This window comes from Phalacrocorax carbo, chromosome 1 (assembly GCF_963921805.1).
Source record: "Phalacrocorax carbo chromosome 1, bPhaCar2.1, whole genome shotgun sequence".
NCBI classification, from domain to species: Eukaryota; Metazoa; Chordata; class Aves; order Suliformes; family Phalacrocoracidae; genus Phalacrocorax; species Phalacrocorax carbo.
Genome location: NC_087513.1, coordinates 38,544,668 through 38,567,847, shown reverse-complemented (window position 1 = coordinate 38,567,847; position 23,180 = coordinate 38,544,668). Strand labels below are relative to the sequence as shown.

Here is a 23,180-nt window from a genome sequence, read left to right as displayed (position 1 = left end):
TGCAAATAATGCATGCCTCCAAATTCAGGATTAAAGCTGAAAGATCCTGCTCTGCAGCAACTGAAAATGCAAAATGACATTAGGGAAACCATAAATGCTTCCCAGAATATAAAGCAATATTCATAATTTTTGTATTTGCCACCAAAATGTAATATCTTAAGTCAACTCGGTAGAAGAACTTTGTTCAACATTATTTCATCACAGAATCATACAATTTATTTACTTCTCCCTTGAGAATCTGAATACAGTAGAGGCCACTATTTCCAACTTTTAAAAGCACTTTATTTTAGTCTGATCTATTACATACATTTCTAAAGTGTCTATCACTTCAGTTTCTTGGCATGCTTTAGATAATATTTAGATAATATTCACACATATTGTGCTCCCCATCCCACATCCCACATCCCAAAAATCTTAGCTTTTGTGTATTTCTAAATGTGAGCTACCATCTCAAGTAACTTTTGCAGGGCAATTCCACAAGTACAAAGTCTGACTGTACAAAGTGCTATGTGACACCCAAGAACTGTTGAGCACTTTGCATTCTACTGAATTAAATGGAGCTTACTTTGAAGGAGAGAACACAAAACCAGGGAAAAGCCTGAATAAAATTCTACTCTGCATTAAAGGTTTATAGCAATGAAACTCATCTGCTCGCTGATAAGGAGCACCAAGGCCCAAAGCCTCTTTTATCAGCTACTGCTGAACGCAGCGATGTGTTCGCAGCCGCGGACAGCCCCGCTTGCTGCAGAACTCTTTCTGCACAGCAGCTAGAGATGAATCAAAGGTAACAACCAGCAAAAAGGCTGATTTTTTTTCAGTCACTGGAACGTCCTCCCAGACCTCTCAGACCTAAAACAGACAGAGACAATGGCGTTTAAGGTAAAGACAAACACGACGCTTCCTCAGGCCACCCGAATCACGCGCAGGGCGGGCCTGGGTGTGTGCATGTCAGTATACCGGCTTCATAGGAAGCCCCATCCCACCCTAGTCGTGCAAACCCCGCGTGTGACAGCCGCAGGTCGCGGGTGTCCCTTCTCTCGGTGACCCCCCGCTCCGCCCTGGCGCCCCGACGGGGCGCGGCCCCCCCTACAGCGCCCCCCGGGAAGGCGGGAAGTTTCCATCGACGAGCTCGGCCGCTCGACGTCGGGCCCTGCTCGGCGGCGCGGGGTGCGACTGCCTCTCCCGGAAGCGGGGCGGTTGCTGCCCTTGCTGAGGGGGGAGGCGGCGGCGGCGATGGCGGCGGAGCAGCTGTACCCGCGGAGCTCTATCGAAGATGATTTCAACTACGGCACCAACGTGGCGTCGGCCAGCGTCCACATCCGCATGGGTAGGGGCTGGGGCGGGGATGAGTGAGGCCGCCCCCCCGGCCCCGTGCTGGGCGGTCGGGGGGTGCCGTGCCCCAGCGCTCCCGGCGGGCTCCTCTCCGTTAGCCCCATCGCCTGTGGCGTTTGGCTGCATTCAGGGTCTGCGCAATATCTGAACCTGTTGGGTAAAGGCTGTGAGCGGCGAGCCGGGGCGTTAAGCGTTGAGGGTGAGAGATCAGTGGCCGGGGAAGGCCTGGATTTGGTTATTTCAGTGTATGGGGGCAAATCTTTTTATTCAGGGATTAAACTCATATAGATTCAGACTGTATTTTCCCCAGAATGATACGTTTTGAAGCCCAAACAAGAGACGTAAGATGTATAAAAGCTAAAATCGGTGCCCATAATTAGCAGTGGTTGAACCAGGAGACTGAGGAGTTTTAATTTCTTCTGTCAGGTGTTAAAATACTGTCTCTTGGCTGAAGCGTTTGCGTGCTATAAGGTCGTATTAGTGGCCATGGAATATTTCTTTGTTGCTAATGTGCAGGTCTCAAATGCATCGAATACTCTTGTAGAAATAGTCTGATCAGTAATCCTTGCTGAAATAGTTACAGCGTTATTGGATACATCCTGGAGTACACACAGGTGTATGCTGTGGACTTTTTATTAGATATTTCTGATAAGCAGGAGACCTCTTCATATAAAAATACAGTTTTGTCTTGTTTGAAAAATAAAGGACGCCATAGGAAATATGAAAGACTTATTGCCATTAGCAAAATTGATGATGCATTTAATAATATAGGGAGAAGGCTATGCTAGCTAGCAGGCTATTTCTAGGTTTGTTCAGTTTATTACAACAAAGTAGGTCTCAGCCCCTCACGGGAACTTCACCTGCTGTGAGCTTCTTGTAGTACATGCTCTTAAACTTGTTTAGGCTGTGCTATTAAAGATTGAATTGATTTTCACTGTAAGCTTATTCTTCCTTTCAGAGCATTTTGCCTAATGGACTTGGTCATCTATTGAGGACAGAGTGTATCTGTATGATGTATCTGTATGGCCTGAACCACACTCCATTCTTCATAATTCTAGAATTATGAAGCCTGTTAGCTTAATTCTGAATTTTAAAAACTTTTTTCTAGCAGTTTCTATCTGTAGATATCTGTTCAGTACACTGTAAGTTGCAAATGCTGATAAATTATATCTAACATGGCAGAAGGTCAATCAAATGGATAGTACTGCAAAAGTTTTTTCCTCTTTAAAGGTTTATGTCTGTTTCTGTCTCCCACGAACTTCCAAGTTTAGCTTTCTGCATTTGGGTCCATTAGATACCAGTAATGTGATGGAGAAAGCGTGCAGTTAATAATTTCTTAGTGAGGTTAGGTGTATGTAGTTTTTAAAATAGTCTGAAGTAAATTCCTTGCAAATGTTTTTTGTAAGTCTTCTGTCATAATTGCAGTTGCTTAAATATGTCCAGGAGTAAATGTCATTTTGCTGGAATACTGTGTCAGATTTTTAAGGACAAATGGCTTCTTTCCACTTTGTGCTTTTTCACTGAATAAAGACTTTCTGATAGTTCCTTATCGAATAGAAAACTTTTATGTGATGTACTGTTGAACTTTGTAAGTGTGACTCAAAAGTGGTTTCATTTTTATTTTCCTTACTTCAGCTTTTCTACGGAAAGTCTACAGCATTCTTTCTATCCAAGTTCTTTTGACCACAGTCACATCTGCCATTTTTCTGTACTCTACCGGAGTGCAGGCATTTGTTCATGAAAGGTAAATACTAAAATGAAATGGGGCTGTTTATCATGTGTTAATATAGTTTATGTAGTTTGTTAATCTGGAACACTTCAATATTCCTAAAAATTTTTGCACCCTGTGTTTTGATTCTGCAATAGAAATTTTGTAACCTGATTAGGAAATAACCCTCCTGACATTTTTCTCCTTGGTTTATTATTAAAGTCTATTTTTATTACTATCATTGAAGTTTATTTTAATCAATACTTTATTAATAGTGCTTATTTTAATATTTACACTCTGAAAATGTGTACATCAGTTGCAGAACATCTCAGTTATTGACTTTTCTTGGTTTATGGTCTGAGTATGTGCTTTTAGAATCTCTGTGAAATGCTGTTGTTTATAGGTACCTGTTCCAAAAAGCTGAATCATGTCTCATTCCTCTCCCTCCCTCCCCCATCATTTTTTTTTTTTTTCCTGAAAACTAGTCTGCTGAAATTCCTGTGGACTTGCTTCTTTTTGCCTCTCAGATTTTAATGAGAAAAAAAACAAGTCTCAAAAAACAAACTGTGGTGAACGGGCGGGGGAAGAAGAACAACTGAGGAAGGGAGGAGAGCACTGAGTTGTTTATGGTTTCCCCCAAGTACACTTGCAAACTTTGCTTTTACTTTCACTTCAAAGCCCAAATCAAAAAGGAGCATCAAACACTATCTGAAGGTTTCTGTATGAGCTATAGTGTATACAACAGAGGTTGTAAAACTACAGTTTTGTACTTAAATCTGACAATTTAAAATCGTCCTGCTCAGTTAGAACTGTTGTGATTTTGTGTTTGATTTTGGTCCAGTTTTTGCTTGGAGGGCTGTTCAAGTGATTTCATTATAGCGATACTTACTGGTCAGCACTGATTTTCTTTGGTGCAGTTAGTGCCCATGTTTGTCGAATTCAGGTGCTTATAAAAAACAGCTCCCTGAATGTGGAGTTCTTAATAGGCAAAATATTACATATTTAATACTTGTTAGTTTTGTACAGATAGATTTTCCTCTTCATATGGGTTCATCTCCCGGTGATGGATTCCTGGGCAATCTTCAGCTTCAGTATGGAAAAAATTGTCTTGTGACTGTACTATTTTTAACTGATTATCTGTGGTGGTATGTTTTAGAGCAGTTTTGCAATAAAACTTGCTTTGCATTTACTTTGGATATACAGAGCAGTATCTTCATCTAGGTGATCACTTAAAAACTTGGCTTCATGTAAACTCTTTTTTAGTGTTCCAGTTATTTTATTTTAATATTGATGACTTTTTTGTATTAAAATTTACAGGCCTGCCTTGCTTTTGATATCTGGGTTTGGATCTTTGGCTATAATCGTGGCACTGACCCTCTACAGACACCAGCACCCTGTTAATTTATATCTGCTTTTTGGATTTGTAAGTATTTGTGCACATTCGATTTTAATAGTCCCTAGAATATCTCTCATTCTGATGAACTCCTTGAAGCAAACTAGTGGTGGCCTTACACTTCTGAAGCTCTGAGTTATTTTTTGGAGGTTCTATCCACAGGTGGTTCCTAGATAGTGTCTATTCCAGGTTTCTTCCAGCATCTTTTTAGGAAGAGTGTTAGAACTTGAAATTAGGTTGAACAAGATTTTATGTGTCTGTCTAGCTGCTCTCATTGTTCTATTGATGTCAGTGATTTTCCTATGAAATTGCTCAGTAGGAAAGTAGGAGGCATTTCTGTTACCTTATTTGTTTAATGGACAAGCTCTAACAGAGGCCCAGATGCAACCAGCCATATGTGTTTATTTCATTAATTGTTTTCTTTTTGATGCTAAATTCTGAGCATGTTTCCAACACAGGCAGGTCAGTCAGACCTGTCCTCAAATTGCAGTCTCTTGCCTGACATTGCAAATTTGTAGATATGGGCTGACTGTTGCTCTTGGATATTTTGGATTATGTAGCGAATCAGTCTTCTGAAAAAAAGTCACGCTAGCACCATTGGAATTTGGTGCATTAGGAGTTGCCTAAATTGTATTTGTGACACAAAGGGAAGACAGCTTTGCTGTATAAGTAAATAGACTGTTTAAATTATAACGCAGCTATATGCTTCCTGACTTTGGAACTCTTGCAGGAGAGTAAAATGTTTAAAAACTTTCAACAAGTGCAACTGTAACGAGGGGTGATGTAACAGTTTGGCCAATGCGGTGTAGGAGTTTGTGGTATGACAGATGAAGTATTACACTGTGTAGGAATAGAAGGATTCAAATCTGAGAGTGATAATTTGTTTTAAAATATGTGTTAAATGTTCTGTTATTTCTGACCTCTTAGCTCATGCTGTAGATAGTTTTCTCATCTACTGTAATGAAACTTAATTTGAAATTACCTTTTAGAAAAGCTGAGGGCCCATACTAGCCTTCACCCCAGACAATAATACGTTTCATTTTTAGTTAGCTGTTTCAAAACAAGGACAAGTGGGAAAAGGAAATTAATGCAGATGCTTAGCTCTCTGATGAGATATTAAAAGTGTAGGGTGAAAGTATTTCAAATACTGAAAAGTATGCAAAAAGTTGAAAATAGTTAATTTCTAATAGCAGCTCTGAGAAATTTTATAGCCCCTTGAATAGTTTGTAAGAGGGGTAATAAAAATGCTGCTTACTTTGAGTAGAAAACCTAAATGGCATTTTTCTATAGGGGCTATGTCTCATTCATTTTCCGTTTATATTGTATTATTTTTATGTAACAACAACTTCCAGCACAGTAAGACAGTACAAGTGCCATTCTCTTGTTGAAAATGAAACATGTCTTCATATACAAAGATTTAACAAGAGAGTTGATGTAGTGCGCTGGGGTTATGTAGCAGAATGGGGCTCGTTGCATGTGAAGTCTCTGTGTAAGTGTTTTGTGGCTTTTTTTGTTGTCGTAATTGTTGTTTTTTTTTTTTTTTTTACTTTTTGTAGACCCTACTGGAAGCACTGACAGTTGCTATTACAGGTAAATGGTAGCCATCCTATTGTCCAATTCCTTAAAGAAATTGGAAAAGGAATCCAATATGTTGTACTAATTGCCATCTGAGATTCCCAGATGTGACTAAAGTAATAATAAATCTCCTGTGTGAAAATTTTAATGGCAGTAATATCAGTTTAGCAAAAAAACCAGGGAATCAAGGGAGAAAACTGGATTCTGATCCAGAACTGAAACCGTATAAATCTGAAGTGAGAAATGAGTTGTGCCATCTGTTCTTTCGGCACAGCTATCAACGCTCTTTTCTATTAGACAGCTCTCAGCAGAGCTGATCTGCAAGTGAAGTAACCTTACCTTCCCCCTCTGTTTCCTCCAAGGAAATTACTTTGAGTTTGGAGAGCTCTGTACTTGTTTGTCAGGGTTGAGATGGGGCAGTGTGCAGAGAAGTAACAGAATCACCTTGCACTATAGCTTCCAGCGTAAGATGAAACCTCATCAGTGTGGCTTATGATCTCCTGCAAAAAAAGAACTGTTGGGGAGAGGAAACCTTAAGGAGAGAAAGAAAAGGTTCCACTCGTTTCTCTTATCTTTCCCCTCCTACACCCTAATCAAAACTTTTATGAGCTTTTACAGAGGACTGACTGTGTTGTGATTTTTCTTTTTCTTATTTTAGTATTGTGAAAAATTCAGACAGCTTCTTCTTTAAGACCTCACATATCTAGGCTTAAAATACTTATTTTCTGGGTTTTTTAGGTTTTTTTATTGGGAGTAGGGAAGATCTCTCCATTTAAAAAGCTACAGCCATACTATAAATGTCAAACTTAGCTAGTGCAAGGGTCTGTGAGTCTTATGGTCATGATTTTGAAGCGCAGACAAGTTCACCCATAATTTACTTTTTTTTGTTCACAGTTAAGATTTTTTTCTCCCTGTCTGAAAGTTTAAACTTCTGTTTCCTCAAAAGATAACTTAGCAAATCCATAACGTGGTGTTCTTTAAATGACAGTTTACTTTTTCTGTTTATAGTGAGTTTCTATGATGTGTCTGTCGTCTTGCAAGCCTTTATTCTTACTACTGCTGTATTTCTTGGACTGACTGCATATACCTTGCAGTCAAAGAGAGACTTCAGCAAATTTGGAGCAGGGTATGTTGTCATATTGATGATTTCTTTTTTTTAAGCTAGTTTTTCCCGTGTTTAATGCAGGCTTTGCAGATACAATAATAAATACAGGTCAATAGAAACTAATTCAAGGGGATGGTGAGGGTGTTATTTATCTTAAATTATTAATTTTATGCAGTTCTGCTTTCTTGATAAGAAATTGTTTCCTGTGATTATGGTTTTTAAAACCATAGTATTACACTAGAAAACTAGTTTACCTGGATTTTTCACTGAGACAAAAGGGAGCTGCTTCAAATATTTTTTTTAAAAGTAAATTTAGGACATAACCTTTGACAGCTTTATAAAACTGAGTTTTACTGCTGATACCAATGAACAGCTGGCATATAAGAAATAGGGACACTTAGTTACCAAGTATATTGTGAGGAGGTTTTATAGGAAGGGAAGAGATTTTAAGTAAAATTTAGAAGAAAAGATATTACTGCTCACAGTTTATCTTTTTTCAGGCTCTTCACTTGTTTGTGGATTTTAATCTTCTCGGGTTTCTTGAGGGTAAGATACCTTGTGCTCAAGGTTAAAAAGTATTATTTAATATAAATCTAACTAACTTCTAGTATAACAAACAGTTTTTGGACGGTCCAATATAACTTAACGGAAGAAAATTCCTAACCAGATCTATTACTGATTTAGATTATGCTGGTGATCTTTTAACCATTCATTTCCCTTTCAAACTTGTGCTGGGTCCTGTTCTTGCTAATGTAAAAGTGGTATTTGCGTTGACTGACAATATTTGTCAGTTGAGATCCACTACTTGATTGAGAGAATGGGAAGGAGGTGTGGTTTTTAATTATATTTTGTTCTTCTAAATTTTCTGCTGTTGTTAATATTCTGGAGACCAGAGCTTCCTTAAGTGGAGGCGCTTTTACTCAGTTAAAGAGGTTGTGTGACTGGGGACTAAAGAACAACATTGGAATGTCATTGTAATATTTGGTTTGTGTGTACGTAACGGTAAAAAGACAGTGTGTATCCTTAAGTGTGGCATATCATTACGTGGGGTTTTTAATATTAAAAAGAAAATTAAATTTACAATTTTTTCCTTTCATGTTTCATTTGCCTCCAGCTTTTTTTCTACAGTGAAACAATAGAGTTGGTGTTTGCTGCTGCTGGAGCTCTTCTGTTCTGTGGATTTATTATTTATGACACCTATTTGCTGATGCACAAATTATCCCCTGAAGAGTACATACTGGCTGCAATCAATCTCTACTTGGACATCATCAATCTGTTCGTACACCTGCTGCGTTTACTGGAAGCATTTAATAAAAAATAGTCAAATGCAGTGTGGTTTGACTATAGCGTACATGAAGTTAAGTACCTAAATAGCATTTGGGTGATCAACAGACAGTGTAGTTCTGTCTTCTAGAGACTGAATCTTTATTACTTTTTCATTCCATGGATATTAATCCCTCCTTAGGAAAAAGGCTTTTTATGTAGCTAAAGTTCTTCTCTAGAATATATATTTTATGTAGTTGACATGCTGACATTATTTCAGTCACTTGTTTTAGTCACTTAATTTGCACTTGGCGTAATTAATGATTAAAATGATTGCCAATTTCTGATTGCTCCAGAGAAAGCCCTTCTCTGCTGTTCTGTAGCTGCTGGAAATGATTCCTTTGGGTTTGTAAATGTGTGTACCTTGTAAGGGTAGTCTGAGTTTATCGTTGTGCAATGTTTTACTAAGCTAAAATAATTTTCTCGGTTTTGTTTGGTAAAATGGAATGCTGTCTCTAACAGAGATACTCTGTTTTTGTTAAAAGCTGTCAGATTATTATGTGAGCTGGGAGAGTGTTAAAACAGTATAAGGGAGCGTTCTTCATTTAAGTATTATTTATTGCCTGTCTTTCAGTGTTCTGAAAAATAATTTTTAGATGGATTCTGGCATTTTATCAACTTGTGTATATTAAGGTTAATTGCCAATAAAAATTGTAAAAGCTTTAGTCTGTTCTTGCAGCTGAGACTGGAGAACTTTGGGGTGCTGGGAACGAGTACCGTAAGCCCTTGCTGGACAGGCGAGCGCCTGCTGACAGGGGAGAGGCCCTGCAGCAGTGGCTGCTTTCCAAGCTGTTGAAATCCTGCAATGGCAGGCAGGGTAAAAACAATTTTGAAAGGCTTTCTTCCTTTGTGTTCAGTGTTGAGGTGGAAGGATTGTTATGGCTCGCCTGTCCTGTCAGCAAGAGGTTAGCAAAAAGGCAATGCAGTGCTTGGGAAACCTCCTGTGCCCTACCACAAGCAGGGACAGGGTATGCTTTCCACGCTGGAGCTTGCTGGAGGCTATCGAAGTACAACTGTGAATTGTTTTGGGAAAGCGTGATGATTTCTGTCTCCTGTCTTAGGGTTTCATTAAGAAATGTGCGGCAGTACTTAAAAGTAAAACTTCACTTTTTTCCTTGCGATGAAGTATGTGTTTATTCTTCCATCCCTCCCCACCACCCTTTGCGGGCAGAGGTGGCTGGGCATTATTTTGTACCCACTGCTCGCCACTGGCCTGCGGGGCAAGTTGGGCCATGCCTTCCTGGACAAGCTGGAGAGGTGGGCCTGTGAGAACCTCATGTGGTTCAACAAGGCCAAGTGCAAGGTCCTGCACCTGGGTTGGGGCAACCCCCAGTACCAATACTGCCTGGGGGATAAAGGGATTGAGAGCAGCCCTGCAGAGAAGAACTTGGGGGTACTGGTGGAGAAAAAGCTGGATATGAGCCAGCAATGTGTGCTCACAGCCCAGAAGGCTGAGCGTACCCTGGGCTGCATCAAAAGCAGCGTGGCCAGCAGGTCCAGGGAGGTGATTCTGCCCCTCTGCTCTGCTCTGGTGAGACACCCCCCTGCAGTGCTGCATCCAGCTCTGGAGCCCTCGGCACAGGAAGGAGATGGAAATGTTGGAGTGGGTCCAGAGGAGGCTACAAAAATGATCTGAGGGCTGAAACACCTCTCCTGTGAGGACAGGCTGAGAGAGTTGGAGTTGTTCAGCCTGGAGAAGAGAAGGCTGCGGGGAAACCTTATTGCGGCCTTTCAGTACTTAAAGGGGGACAACAGGAAGGATGAGGGCAACCTCTTCAGCAACGCCTGTTGTGACATGACAAGGGGTAAAGGTTTAAACTAAAGGCAGCCCTGGCAGTTTGTGCTCATGAGTAGCGTCACTGAATCATGATTTGCTGCTTTGTCTCCTGCCTTTCTGAATAAGCCCGTTATTGCTTCTCAGTCGCTCACATCAGACCAACATCTTGCACACAGGAGGTGCATGTGCAAAAGTGCAAAGGTGCACATGCCTGTTTCCTGCAACCTCTGATCTCCCAGCCTCTGCCTAAACCCCAGGCTAACTAGTCCACAGCTTTACCCTGATAACACTTCAAAAAAGCTCTCACCTTTTCACCCTGAATCTTCCTTAACTGCAGTTTAAGCCACACTACCTCTTAAGTGATCCTTTCTCCATGGCTGGAGAACTGCAACAGCCTTTTATGAAGTATTTGAAGACTACAGTTATGCCTCTCCTTCGGGCTTCTCTAGGCTCAGACTATTTACAGATTTGCAGGAGCTGACTCTACTGCAGTGCTCTGAAATTTTCTGTTTCTCACTAGAGAGAGGAGTTGTCTAAGAGGCATTTTAAAGAAAATTGCACTGTATGTGTTAAAAGGCCTAAGCAAGGTAGATTTAGACTGGATATACGGAAAAAATTTTTTTACAACAAGGGTGGTGAAACAGTGACACAGGTTGCCCAGAGCAGTGGTAGATGCCCCCTCCCTAGAGACATTCAAGGTCAGGTTGGACAAGGCTCTGAACAACCCGATCTAGTTGAAGATGTCCCTGCTCACCGCAAGGGTATTGGACTAGATGACCTCTTAAGGTTCCTTTCAACCCAAACCATTCTACGATTCTATAATGATTCTATAATTTCTCCCGCCAGTGGCGGCCCGGGCGGCGGCGCGTTCGCTCGGAAAATTACGGTAGAACCTGCGGTGGGGCGGGGCCCGGCGCGTCATTCTGCGCCGGCCGGCGCATGCGCGGGCAGGGAGAGCGGCCTAGCTTGAGGGAGGGTGGTGGACCTCGTGCACGGCCGGGGTAAGTGGGGGTGAAGGGCGGCCCGCACCCTACCCCCTCCGCTGTCCGCGCGCGGCTCGGCCGTAACGGCATCCGTGCCCCGCGCGCGGCCCGGCCGTAACGGCATCCGTGCCCCGCGCGCGGCCCGGCCGTAACGGCATCCGTGCCCCGCGCGCGGCCCGGCCGTAACGGCATCCGTGCCCCGCGCGCGGCCCGGCCGTAACGGCATCCGTGCCCCGCGCGCGGCCCGGCCGTAACGGCATCCGTGCCCCGCGCGCGCGTCGCCCTCACTGCGTCCCGCTTGTCTTCTCTTCCCTCCCCGCAGAACATGGCGAAGAGCCTGAGGAGCAAGTGGCGGCGGAAGATGCGGGCGGAGAAGAGGAAGAAGAACGCGCCCAAGGAGCTGGAGAGGCTGAAGAAAATCCTGGGAACCAACGCGGATGTCGTCATGGAGGAGGTCAAGGAGGTGGCGACCGTGCTGTCCCCCGAGAGAGCCCTCCGGCCGGGGGGTGAGTCGGGCTCCCGCCGGGCGGCGTTAGCGGGAGGGCCCCGTCGGAGGCCGCGGAGCCGCCGCGCTACCCGGGGCTGCCCGAGGCCGCCTTCCCAATGCCGGGGCACCCGGGTCCCCGCCCCGGCCACGCTGCCAGCGAGTTTTTCGCTGTCCCAGTTATTCTGTCGCAGCCACCCGAGCGCAGGGAGGCCTTGCGGTATATTGTTGTGCCTGCGACTTCTACCGTGATCTGACTTACCGTTATTACTTTTAGGAGGACAGTAAGCGTAGGAAAGTTGGACCGAAATCTCAAGTAATTTTGTAGAGACTTTGTCAAGAATAGAGTGATTTTTTTTTTCCCTTTTTTTAAATGTACTGGTTCAAGGTAGGTGTAGTAGGGGCCTTGTTTGACTAGGCTAATTAACACTGCATTGCACATGATGCAGAAGTGGATGGTATTAAGTGCCTAAAGATAATGCCACCTTCCTCCTTATTCCTTGGGTAGGATGTAATCTGTAAAGGAAGTAACCCAGGAAGCGGAGACAAAGGTTTTAAATAGCTGCATACTGGACAGGAGTCAGAAAGACACCTTCTCTTTCCAAAGCTGTGGTTCAAACTAACTCATAGTTCATTTTGCTTCTCCAAGTTATGCAGCTTAAGCCGTTACAGTATTGCTGATGTGAGCTTTTTATGTGGCATGCAGAAGTCTCGTGAGGCACTACAGTGGGTTATGGAATAATGCTAGTAATCACTGTCAGTCACGCAGCTGGCTTTGTCAGTGCTTCAGAAATTAGGAAAGACAAGGAAGTGTTGTGGGGTTGAATAGCAGAGCCTGTAAACTATATTGAAAATGGAAATAGAATGCTCTATAAAAATACTTGCCCAATTAAGGGTAGCTTGGAGTATAATCTGTAACTTTATCTGTGGTTCTGATTTGTCCTGTAAACCAGATGAAAAAGTTGTTCCTTATCGGATTGTTAGAATTGAATTTCCAAAATGCTTTGGAACCCTGTCAGCCTTCTGATACTGATGATTAAGCTGGAGGAAACATGGTTGTTTTAAACCTAGTTTCTGAAGCAAATGCCTGGCTATCTGTCATTCCTGCACCCCCTTCCAGGTCTGCTGGCAACATTTCTACAAGTGACAGATTTCACTTGGCCTTTGTAGAGAAATAGCAGCCTCAGAAATACCTAAGAATATATATATATCACAAAAACAACTACGGGTTTTGTGAAAGTAGTGGTGTCTTCTTTGAGAGGACTTCTCAGCACTAACTGTTGTGGACACAAGGGAGTTCACATTACCAGATGTTACAAGGACTGAAGCAGATGAAAGCTTCATCCAGAATATGCACTTTCCGTACATAGGTGAATAATTTTCCAGACTAAGAAAATATATACATGTATATTAGGGGCATTTTCCTGTGTTACTTTAAGGTATTTTTCACAGCATGCTGCGAAATAATTTTTTGCTTTTTCAGTTTCTGTTGTTAGGAAAAAAAAAAATAGAAGGTCTGGCTAGCCTTTGGCCAAAAATGAGTTTGTAGCTGTTTTTAAAAAACTTTGTGGGCATGCATGTGTTTTTCAAGATAATCATATGCGTTGAGTCTGCTTCGATAACCTACTTTTATAGATTTGTTTGGTTTGGTTTTTTCCTTGGTCCTCTTTGACTCTAACCCTTTCAATAGGTTTTCTTTGTGTCTTTGGACCAGTTCTGTTCGGTAGGTTTCTTCCTGTTACTGATTCCTACAGCATCCTTGAGATGGCAAAGTATTATGAAAATGTTGTGCTATGTGAACAACTGGTATTTTTTGTCCAGCTGTATTTCTTCATTTTATTAATGTTGCAGCTGACGTTTATGGTGGATGTGCTTTTTTGCAGTCAGAATTTTTGTTACAGATTAATCTCAACCATATAATAGGACAGAAATTAGAGAGGAAGCTTATGTAGAGTCGATTTTCTTGAGGTGTTGGGGTCTTTTGTGTTGGGTTATTGGAGGCCATCTCTCCTGTGACATTTGGAAAACAATGCTGTTCAGAAGGCCTCACGTTGTGTTTCTCTGATGTCTTGGGAAGTTTCTGCAGCTGGGACTTTCTTTGCTGCCCATCCCGTGCTTGATCAGCCTTTGGTTGTGCCAGCAGGCAGTAGGCCCCTGTGCTGATGCTGTGCTGATGGCAAGTATTCGTATCCCAGGTTTAGGGCTCCCTGAGGAGCTCCCTGGTGCAGAGCCGACTATCAGCACACTTCCAACTATTGAAGCAGCATGTTGGCCTTTTCCTCATGACCTTTGTCTCCCAACATCAGACAGGCACAACATAAAAAGTCTTGTTTCCTCTCTCTAACAACTCGTGATAAAGTTTTTAGAGTTGCACATGGATGGCTTGGAAACAAGGTTGAAATTAAGTAGTAGAGCACAATTCAAATCTGTATTTAAGAAGGTGCTCCTCTTGTAGCCTTGTTGTCTCACTGAGATGTGACATTCATGTGCTGTTAGGTAGCTGGGGACGCCATTCTTGGGGGTGACTGTGTTACGGGCAGTCTTCCTGATCCTAGAGATTAATTCTGTATTTCTTTCTCTAAATATGCTAGACTTGATCTCATGCTCTTTGAGGCAGATGTAGCATTGCTGGCTTATGCTTTGTACTGTCCTTGTATTTCAGCTCTTCTTTTGTCTTCTCTTTACCTGTCTTCATCTTCCACTCAAATTAATTTAATTTTTTAGAACAGATCTTAAACATTGCATCATAAAAAGTATTTAATTGTGCATATGTTTCAGTAGGCGTATGGCTTCCTGTATGGTCACAGCTTTTGATGGAGACCACACACAATGTTTTCACACACAGTATTGGAACAGATGGCAGACTAAAGAATAAGGTGCTTTGCCCAGACGTGGGCCTTCAGGGAAAGTTCTGCATATTTACTATCAGCTGTTGAAGTTCCTGGGTTGCAGTTGTGTTGGTTTGGAAAGCGTTTTTGGCTTATAAAGCCTTCAGCTCTCTAAGTACAAATACTGTGTGTCTAGGGATATTTTTAGCATTTTTGGGAAACTAGTAACAAAATAGCTTTTATGAAGCTGATTAATATATTTTGCTCACTATAAATACCTTTCTTTTTCAGATGACTGCAAAATGGACATAGATAATAAACGAAACAAAAAAACTCTTCTAGACCAGCATGGACAGTACCCAATATGGATGCATTCCAGGCAGAGAAAGAAGCTGAAGGCACAGCGTGTTAAAGGGAAAAAAAAATCAAAATTGGCCAAAGGCCTAGCCTGGTAAAATCCGAGTTTTGTAACATCATGAATATTTTACTTGCAAAATAAATATCCCAGATAAGTACATGATATTTTTGTGCTTGGCCACCAGGTATAATTTATTGCCTTGCATGAATTTTTGAAGAGACTGTTACGGCAGCAAATGATGAAAGCAATATGAACTTGGCGTCTGCCAACCTAAAAAAAAAGTAAAAAATGCAAGCTGAGTGCCTCTGAATAGACTAAGTGTCTGTGGTTATTTGTTTTCTTGAGCGGAGAACGGTCTTCATCTTTTATGTTGTGAACACTGAAAGTGCTAAAGGAAATCCTAAAAATAATGAAACTGTAAATGGTTTTTGTAATGTGGTCTTTGTCAATGTAACTTGTCTTTTAGTAAATTGAACCAAAGGATTCTGTAAACTCACCATATCCTTCAAATTCTTCTGTAAAATTACCTTTGTTGCACCGATTTGCGTCACTTTTACCATCTGGTAATTAATGAAAAAGGGCTTTTAACGTGTAACTTAGAAGAGATTATACGCTGAAATCAACACCAAGGCTTCATGAAAGTTCTCTAAGTAAAACGACAACGTGTCACCCTGATGTTAATTCGCAGAGAGAAATCTGTTGGAACAAAGAAGTATTTCACTGCTGTCTGCAACTGAAATATTGTAGGAACTAAAGAACTGGAAGTAAAACTGATTTCTTTTATTATTCGTATGAGAGAATGCAAATGCACAGGTTGGAAATAAAATAGTTTTATTTAAGACATTTTCCAGGTTTCAGTAAAGTAAATGAGAATTTACTTTTCCATATGTATTTTCAGTAGCCTTTTATTCCTCTTAAAACAATACTTATCTATCATGCTTTACAATGTGGGCATAGGATAAAATATTGCATGACTGCGTAACAGATGCCATTTATATGTGATTAGCTACAGTTGGTTGCATATTACTCGGCAATAACATGTGATGACAGATGCAAGAATTTAGTTGCCTTGAAAGCTTGTGTTTTTAAAATGTCTCTCATTTCAAGGATGGAAATAATTACAGTACCAGTCCTGTGGTATGTTGCCTGTTGAAGTACCGTGCATCGATACAGAGCATAACCTTTGTCCAACCTCATCTCATCCAGGATGGGATTCACGTTCTGTAATTGCCCACAAATTGTGAAACATGTCTATTGTGATAATTTGGGCATAGGAAATGGGATTTATTCTTTTAGAGGTAATGACACTAGCATATGCTGAGCTAAAATCCACTAAGAAGAATTCAACCTGAGAGAAAATCTAGTTATTCTGGAAAAATACAGTGGGTTTTTTATTATTACTGTTAAGGGAAAAGTATTCTGTTGCTCAGGTAAAGAACTACAAAAGTGTTGGAGGAAATGCCAAGGCATCTTCTGTTTTCACATACATGGATGGTTAATGAGACTTGGTAAGATGTATAGATCAAAGTTTACCAAATTATATACCATTAATAACTTTGTACTTTAAAACCATTTCCATTAAGTTGATAATACCCCTGCTAAAAGGAGATGCTGCTCTCAAGTAATTTTTTTTGTTTTCTTCGATAAATGGGTCTAGATTTCAGTATCGTATATGTTAGCATTTAGATTAGTACTGGTTTAAAATCTATTAATATGGAGGAAAGTAATTTTTAAGGTTCATAATTATGTTTATCCAGAAATGGAGTGAACAGTCAGTTTGTATTCCTTTACTATTTTAATGATACGGGCTGTATTTTGCTTAATGTGTGCTTTGGGGAGTTGTGGAGGGGAGCTTCTTGGGTTTAAGTGCTAACGGTTTGGATTTTTCCTGTGGAGTAAGCACAGTGCTGGTTTTGACACACTTGTTTGTAAATCAGATTACTTTCAAGCAGCTGCTGCTGGGAAAGCAGACTGCTTTTCCTGAGGGGAGATAATCAAACCAATAAAGTACTCCCATTTAAGTGTACAGCTTCAGGGTCAGTTTGTTTTCATTCTTCAGGTGTGCAGCCATACTCTGTGTCTCTTCTTAATGCTGCCACCACTGTACGTTGCTGCCTTACCTGCTCCCCTCTCTGGAGTTGTTCTAGTTCTGCCTCTGCTCCTTCCTCTGTAAGAGAAAATGATCTGCACAACTGAGTAGTCTTTCTTATTTCTGCTTTTATGACCTAGCCCTGAGCTTTGTTGCACAAATTTATTAGTCTGCTGCTTTTGTGACCAGATTAGGGATTTGAATCTCGAATGAGAGCAGACTCTTGTTTAGCGGTTGCATCCTACCAGCTGAAACAATACTGGCTGCGTGAGGTATTTCCTTCATGGTGTCCAGGATAAAGTCAAACAGGTTCACTTAAACTACAGGTATTTTAAGACATCCTGTTTGGTTTTTGAGCTAAAACAGGATAACAAAGGAATAAACCCCGGTCTTTACTGGAAGGTAGCTCTTACTTGGTACCGATGTACTTCTGTGTGCGCCACCGCAGCTTACTCGGCTGAGGCAGACCTCTCTCTGGTCCAGGAGGGGTTTTGAGACCCTGGTTGGGTGGGATCTGTAATCCAGGCTGAAGGCTCGCTTGCACACAGACAGCAGGAACTTGGCTAAATGTGCAGCACGGGTGTAACCTCAGAGGTTGAGTCACAGATACAGCAGGGAAATTTTACCTTCTAGGATTTCAGCATATCCTTTATATGGATATTGTAATTTTGTATTTGGAATTTGCTTTAGATCTGCTTTGAGCAGCTGTTTTTGAACATTAATACCAACTTTTTGGTTATCACTGAATGTTCAATTTAAATTGCTGAGTGAGCCACGTCCTTTTTGATCAGTTGATAAAAAAAATAGTTCTTGTTTCTTTACAATAGCAGGTGAATTGACACACGGTAGGTTTTGGCTGAAATACATGTTTTAAAAAGCCCACAGAGGGGCTTCTTAAGAACTAAGCTACCTACCTCTGAATGGCATTCTAACTATAATGTGTTGATCTTTATCTCAACATTTTTTTGAAGTTGTGATTGGGGAGAAAAGTTTGAAGTTGATTAAACAAACTGATGGAAGTCTAAAATTGTACAACTAAAATGGTTTTGGCAGAGGTGGTTGGGTTTTTTCTTGAGCGTGTAACTGTGCTATTACGAAACTTCCTACCACTGTAACTGCCACCTACCTGCAAAGTGCTGTGGTAGCTGTACTTCATGGACCAAGGAAAGGCAGGGGAAGTGGTGTAGGCAGTCTGGATCAGTTTCCAGCCTTGCTCTACAAAAAGTGTTGTCAGTAGGAGGCAACGCAAGACTGGGAACAAATAGCTGGTGCGGGCACGGCTGCATGAGAGAGTCCTTTTGCCGCGGCCGCATGTGCGGAGCTGCGCTCACGTGCCACCTTTTCTCCTCTCCTAACGTGGCCACTGTGCAGTGCAGCATTTCAAAGATGGGGAGAGGTTCTGGAGAATGAGGTCAAGCAGATGCAGTGAATAGTGGTTTTGAAAGCTTTATTCAATGGAGGGTATAGTTTTACAATTATTGAGGTCAATGTTTCTTACAGTCTCCATTAAGTTTTGCCGTAACACTCGGATAACGTAGGCTCCGCTGGTGCATGTGGTCAGCTGTGAGCTTTTACAGATTCTTTCAGTTTGCTTCATCTTTGGCTTTATCTGCAGCTGCCACTGTGGTTAGAGTAGACTAAATCTGTTTTGGGGATGTCTAATACTGGAGGAAGAATGTCACAGCCACATGATGCACGATGCTCCTCTGACACCTGGTCACAACGTTTTAACAAAAGTAGCCCTCCTTTATCTATACCAAGGCTCTATACTGTATGCCTGTTTCTAGCATGCTACCTTTTCCTCTTGCAGCCCAAAGTGTTGCTGGGGTTCTCGTGAATTTTATGGAAGCTGGATGCCTGATCTGCATCAGGTTTGTAGCGTGAATTTGTCTGGTATTAAAGATTACAGGACTACAGCCTTACCATTGCAGAAATCCAAGAGGTGCAAAGCAATCTGTTCCTCCGGGTGGCATGGTCTTAATTGAGTTACCGAAGTTGTGGGGCTGGTTAGAGTCTGAAACAATAGCTCCGAATTGTTCTCCTCAGGCCAGGGTTTTGCCATCAATTTTAACTTATCTAAGGGTGAGGTTTTGGGGTGGGGGACTGAGCCATCTGATAGCTCGCTGCTGCAGGAAGAGGCTCTTCTTTTCAACTTTTTCCCCTCCCTTCCCCAGCTGCACTGCCCAATTCATTATTTACTGCTTCAGAAGAAAGAGACTGGGTTTTCTTTCTGGTTTTGTTTTTTTTTTTGTTCCTGAGCTGAAAGTGAGAGAGAACGGACGACTTTCTTCCATTTAATAAGCACTGCACAATTGTGACAAGCCCCCTGTGCCCTCTGTCCTTTTATTCTTCCTGCACTACTCCAGGGTTCTGACTTCAACTTTCCCTTATCAATAGCAATGGTATTCAAAGGAAAAGAGGAGCCAGAATGGGGAGAGGATGATTTTTGCACTGCCCCTCTCCCTCTTCCCAATCAGTTTAACATCATTCTTGCAGGTCTCTAATTTTTCTGACGCATATATATGGATATAAAAGGTCTGAAATGTTAGAAACAGTACATTGTATGGCGGCAGAGGGTTGTGTGTCAAGGGTCACATGCAAGGTAGCATGAGGACTGCTTTAAGAAGGGCTTGTGTGCTCAGAGCAGAGAGTGACTTATTTTCCTCCAATTTCAATCTAGTCAACTGTTCAGGAGACTATGGAGGTTATTGAGACATAGTCTGATTTGGTAAACTGCTATTTAGCATCTTTTCTCTCAAACTGCAGTTAATTTTCTTGCAAGGCTTCTAAAGTCTGGATGTAGATTTTATAGCATTTTTAAACTGCTGCCTTTAACCAGAAATTGGGTTTGTGGTCAATATTTCAGAAAACCAGGTTTGTGTCTGTTGTCTCACTGCTGCTCATCCAGCTCAGTCCAACAGATCCCTCCATACCTGTAGCTGTTCTGTTAAACGCGTATAATGTGCCTTTTTAGAAAGCTGGCAAACTCATAATGTATAGGTGCAACACCTATCCATGCCACAGCTTGCTACCTTGCGTCTTTAGATTGACAACAGACGTTCTGTAAACTTGGCTTTGAGGGACTGTAACGTATGTACGAAACAAGAACTTTTTAGATCTATTGATTGCGCATCCCGGTCTGGCTCTATAAGCCTTAGAGTTGATTTCTGTCCATCTTGCTTCTGCCAAATGTGGCAGAACTCAGTGCAGAGCAGATCAGAGCCTCGGGTTGCCTCGCAGGTGAATACAAAAGATTCCTGTGAAGGGTTCAAGGGAGGGCTGTGCATCAACAGCTTCTTGGTTGTAGTTGCAGATTCAGATCATGATTGCTGCTGCCACTGAACATCCCCACCCCAAATGCCAAATTCAAGTGAGTTCACTTAACATAAAGTATATGTGCAAAAATATATTTAAAACTAAAGTGCTTCAGAGAAGTAATTTAGAAAGCCCCAATACGTTGGTTTATCTGAACCTCTTGCGCCCCCCTGGAAGGAGGACAGACAGAAGCTGGAGAGCAGAGCGCACCAAGTTATGTGAGAAGCTGATGGTACAGCTGCAAACTGACCCCGCCGAGCCCCAGGCTGGTGCCCTCAAGACACGCTCGTCGTTTCTTCTCTCCTAAATGTTCTTGAGGCTGTCTGAGTTCTTGTGAGAATGACACAAGGTTAGCCGCTCTTGTTCCAGCGCAACGGCAGCCAAAGCGTCGTCCATACGCTGGCAGTTGCCTGGACTGCTCATCGTAGCCTTGGCTGTTACTGTGTTGAAGAGAAAAATTGTTTTAATTCTTTGAGTGTAAGACCAGGGTATAAGATCATCTATGGGAAAGATTATGGGTTGGTCTGCTGATGCAAGAACTTTAGGAACCGTTGCTCCAATATAGGTTATGGTGCTTATATACACAGACACCTCTGTTTTTCTCTGTCCCTTTTAAAGAAGTAACAGAATGCATGTCAAGCACTAGGCCTTCTCTTTTTCTCTCTGGAGGGAGAAAATTACATATGGATCTCTTACTTTTGTTATTTTGATTGCTGTTTAAAATGAATGCTAATCTGCTAAGCCCGCTAAGCATCCAGTATTTTAGAATGATTGTTATGAAACTTTAAAAAGAACAAAAACAAAAAACCCCCAAAATAAATTTGCAGTTCTGTTTCCTTAGCTAACCAGCGTGCTGCTGACAGCCGATGCACGCTGTTAGCACGTGCTATCAGAGCTCATCTCCAGTGTTTCATCCCCTGCTACTGCCAGAGGGGCTAGTTTGAGGAAGTCAAAGTGGAACAGCAGCTTTATTTTTTTCCCTAACTCCTCACCAAGCTCCTGACAGACACTCCCAGCAATAAGAACTGGACCTGTGCTTCTGTGTCTGGCGGCTGCCCTGTCACAGTGGTGGGAGGAGGAGGAGGAGGAGGAAGCAAAAAGGATGCCGGGCAATGTATTTGCCCAGTCACCATCTCAGCATTTCACTGTCCATAACAGCATCATCCAAATTCACCAGTAAGAGAGACGGGGTTATCTGTCGCAGGGCCGGGTGGCATCACCTCCTAAAAAAGCGACTGGAATCCAGCAGCGACACCGATGATATGAGTTAGTGGCTTCAGTCCGCCTCCTCCTAAATGCATTACTGGCATCACTAACCGGACCGGTTCTGGATATTTTGAGAAAGACGCTGCGAAGAAGCAGCCTCCCTCCAAGGAGGGGTTCCGACGTGGGCAGGGAGCCTTCCAGCAGCCCGGGGGTTGCTTTGGAAGCCGCTGCCCGGCAGATGGCACCAGCGGCGGCGGGAGGCGGCGGGGCGGGCGGCACCCCCCGCCCGGTGCTGCCTGACCCTGCCCGGCCCCGCGGGCAGCGGGAGGGAGCCCGACCAGCCTTTGAAGGGGTCCCCAGGTCGAGGTACCACTGCGAGAAACCACATCTCTAACACCCTGTACAATATTTTTCTCGTTTAAGAAAGATCATCAGTTTCCCGTCGGGGCACGGATTAATGGCAGGAAAACGCTCAGTGCTGCGTCCGTTGCAGAATAACGCAATATTCTGCAATAGCCTGTGCCGGGTTTGCTGTGGGTATTTCTAGCTCTTGTAGGCTCACCGGCTTCCTAGTTGTCAGAAAAACTGCTGGAATTATTGTCAGATAATTTGTCCCAATAAAGAGTGACACTTAACTCTGTAAAATCCCGTCATATTTTTACTGATATTCAGTTATCCTCTAAAAATGCACCAAAAGTGCTACTTGATGTGAATGCTTCTCCAATCAAATTTTTTTTCTTTCCTTAAACGTGTCCTTTTCCCAGAAAAGGACACAAAGGGATCCATGACTACTACTGATATGCAGTGTTTTGTTTTGAAAAGGAAGGTTCTTGAAAAGCCTTTTATCAATCACCCAAAATGTTTTAAAGAAAATTTCAGAAAGTCGCTGGAAAGTGACTTGTTTTATATTTGTTGGTTTTATTTGGATTTTAAAATCTCCACGTGGTGATTGCACTGTGTCAGGGAAACCCAGAAGTGAAGTTGACCAGAGACAAGTAAAAATGCCTGTGTTGTTTTCATTGTCCAAATGTAATGATGTGCAATAATTTAAACCAGCAGTTTCACATGGTTAAAAATGAATTGGATGTTTTAAAATTCTACAAGCAAGCTCAGAAACACCAAAAAGGATAACTGTTTGTGTTAGGTTAGAATTAGTCTTGAAACTACAAAAACTGTTTTCTGGGCATTCACAAAAAAAAAAAGTGTTTTCATTTTTAAGAATACAAAGAAAAAAATTTGTTCTTATATCAACAAACACTGTTACAACAAAGGCATCCATTCCTGCAACTACCATTGAAGCTGAGAAAAATAAAACAGTCTTATGTGTGTCAGGGGTAAGATATAAGCAAGACAATAAAATTAGAGAGAAAAAACATTTTTAAAGTACAAGATTCAGTCTGTAATAAAAACACAAAAACCAGGTTTCTTTATCTAAACAGTAATTTTAAAAACGAATGCACAGTGATACAGTTGAATGAATTTATGGAATAATATTTAAAACTGAAAAATATTTTTTATCTTGTAAGAACATAAACATTCCTTAACTTGGATAAACAGTTTAATACTTGAAAAAGATGTAAGTTAGATATAAATTTAATTTGCATAAATCTATGCAAATAAACTGAATTTATGTTGTACCTAAACTTGCCAATTTCGGTGAATGGGAATTTTGCTGTTAGTTTACCTGGAAACAAAGATTAAAGC

At 41.8% G+C, this 23,180-nt stretch overlaps 2 protein-coding genes across 2 annotated transcripts; both read left to right on the top strand.

The window, feature by feature from the left end:
* The first annotated feature begins 1,167 nt into the window (after window positions 1-1,167).
* TMBIM4 (transmembrane BAX inhibitor motif containing 4) lies at window positions 1,168-9,557 on the top strand. The gene is made up of 7 exons (XM_064448887.1): window positions 1,168-1,327; window positions 2,968-3,076; window positions 4,358-4,463; window positions 5,990-6,023; window positions 7,017-7,134; window positions 7,614-7,659; window positions 8,228-9,557. The coding sequence occupies exons 1-7, from the start codon at window positions 1,234-1,236 to the stop codon at window positions 8,432-8,434; spliced, it is 714 nt and encodes a 237-aa protein (XP_064304957.1). The 5' UTR covers window positions 1,168-1,233; the 3' UTR covers window positions 8,435-9,557.
* A 1,549-nt stretch (window positions 9,558-11,106) lies between these two features.
* On the top strand, window positions 11,107-16,892 carry LLPH (LLP homolog, long-term synaptic facilitation factor). Its single transcript, XM_064448900.1, has 3 exons — window positions 11,107-11,214; window positions 11,519-11,702; window positions 14,800-16,892. The coding sequence occupies exons 2-3, from the start codon at window positions 11,522-11,524 to the stop codon at window positions 14,961-14,963; spliced, it is 345 nt and encodes a 114-aa protein (XP_064304970.1). The 5' UTR covers window positions 11,107-11,214; window positions 11,519-11,521; the 3' UTR covers window positions 14,964-16,892.
* Window positions 16,893-23,180: the final 6,288 nt, after the last annotated feature.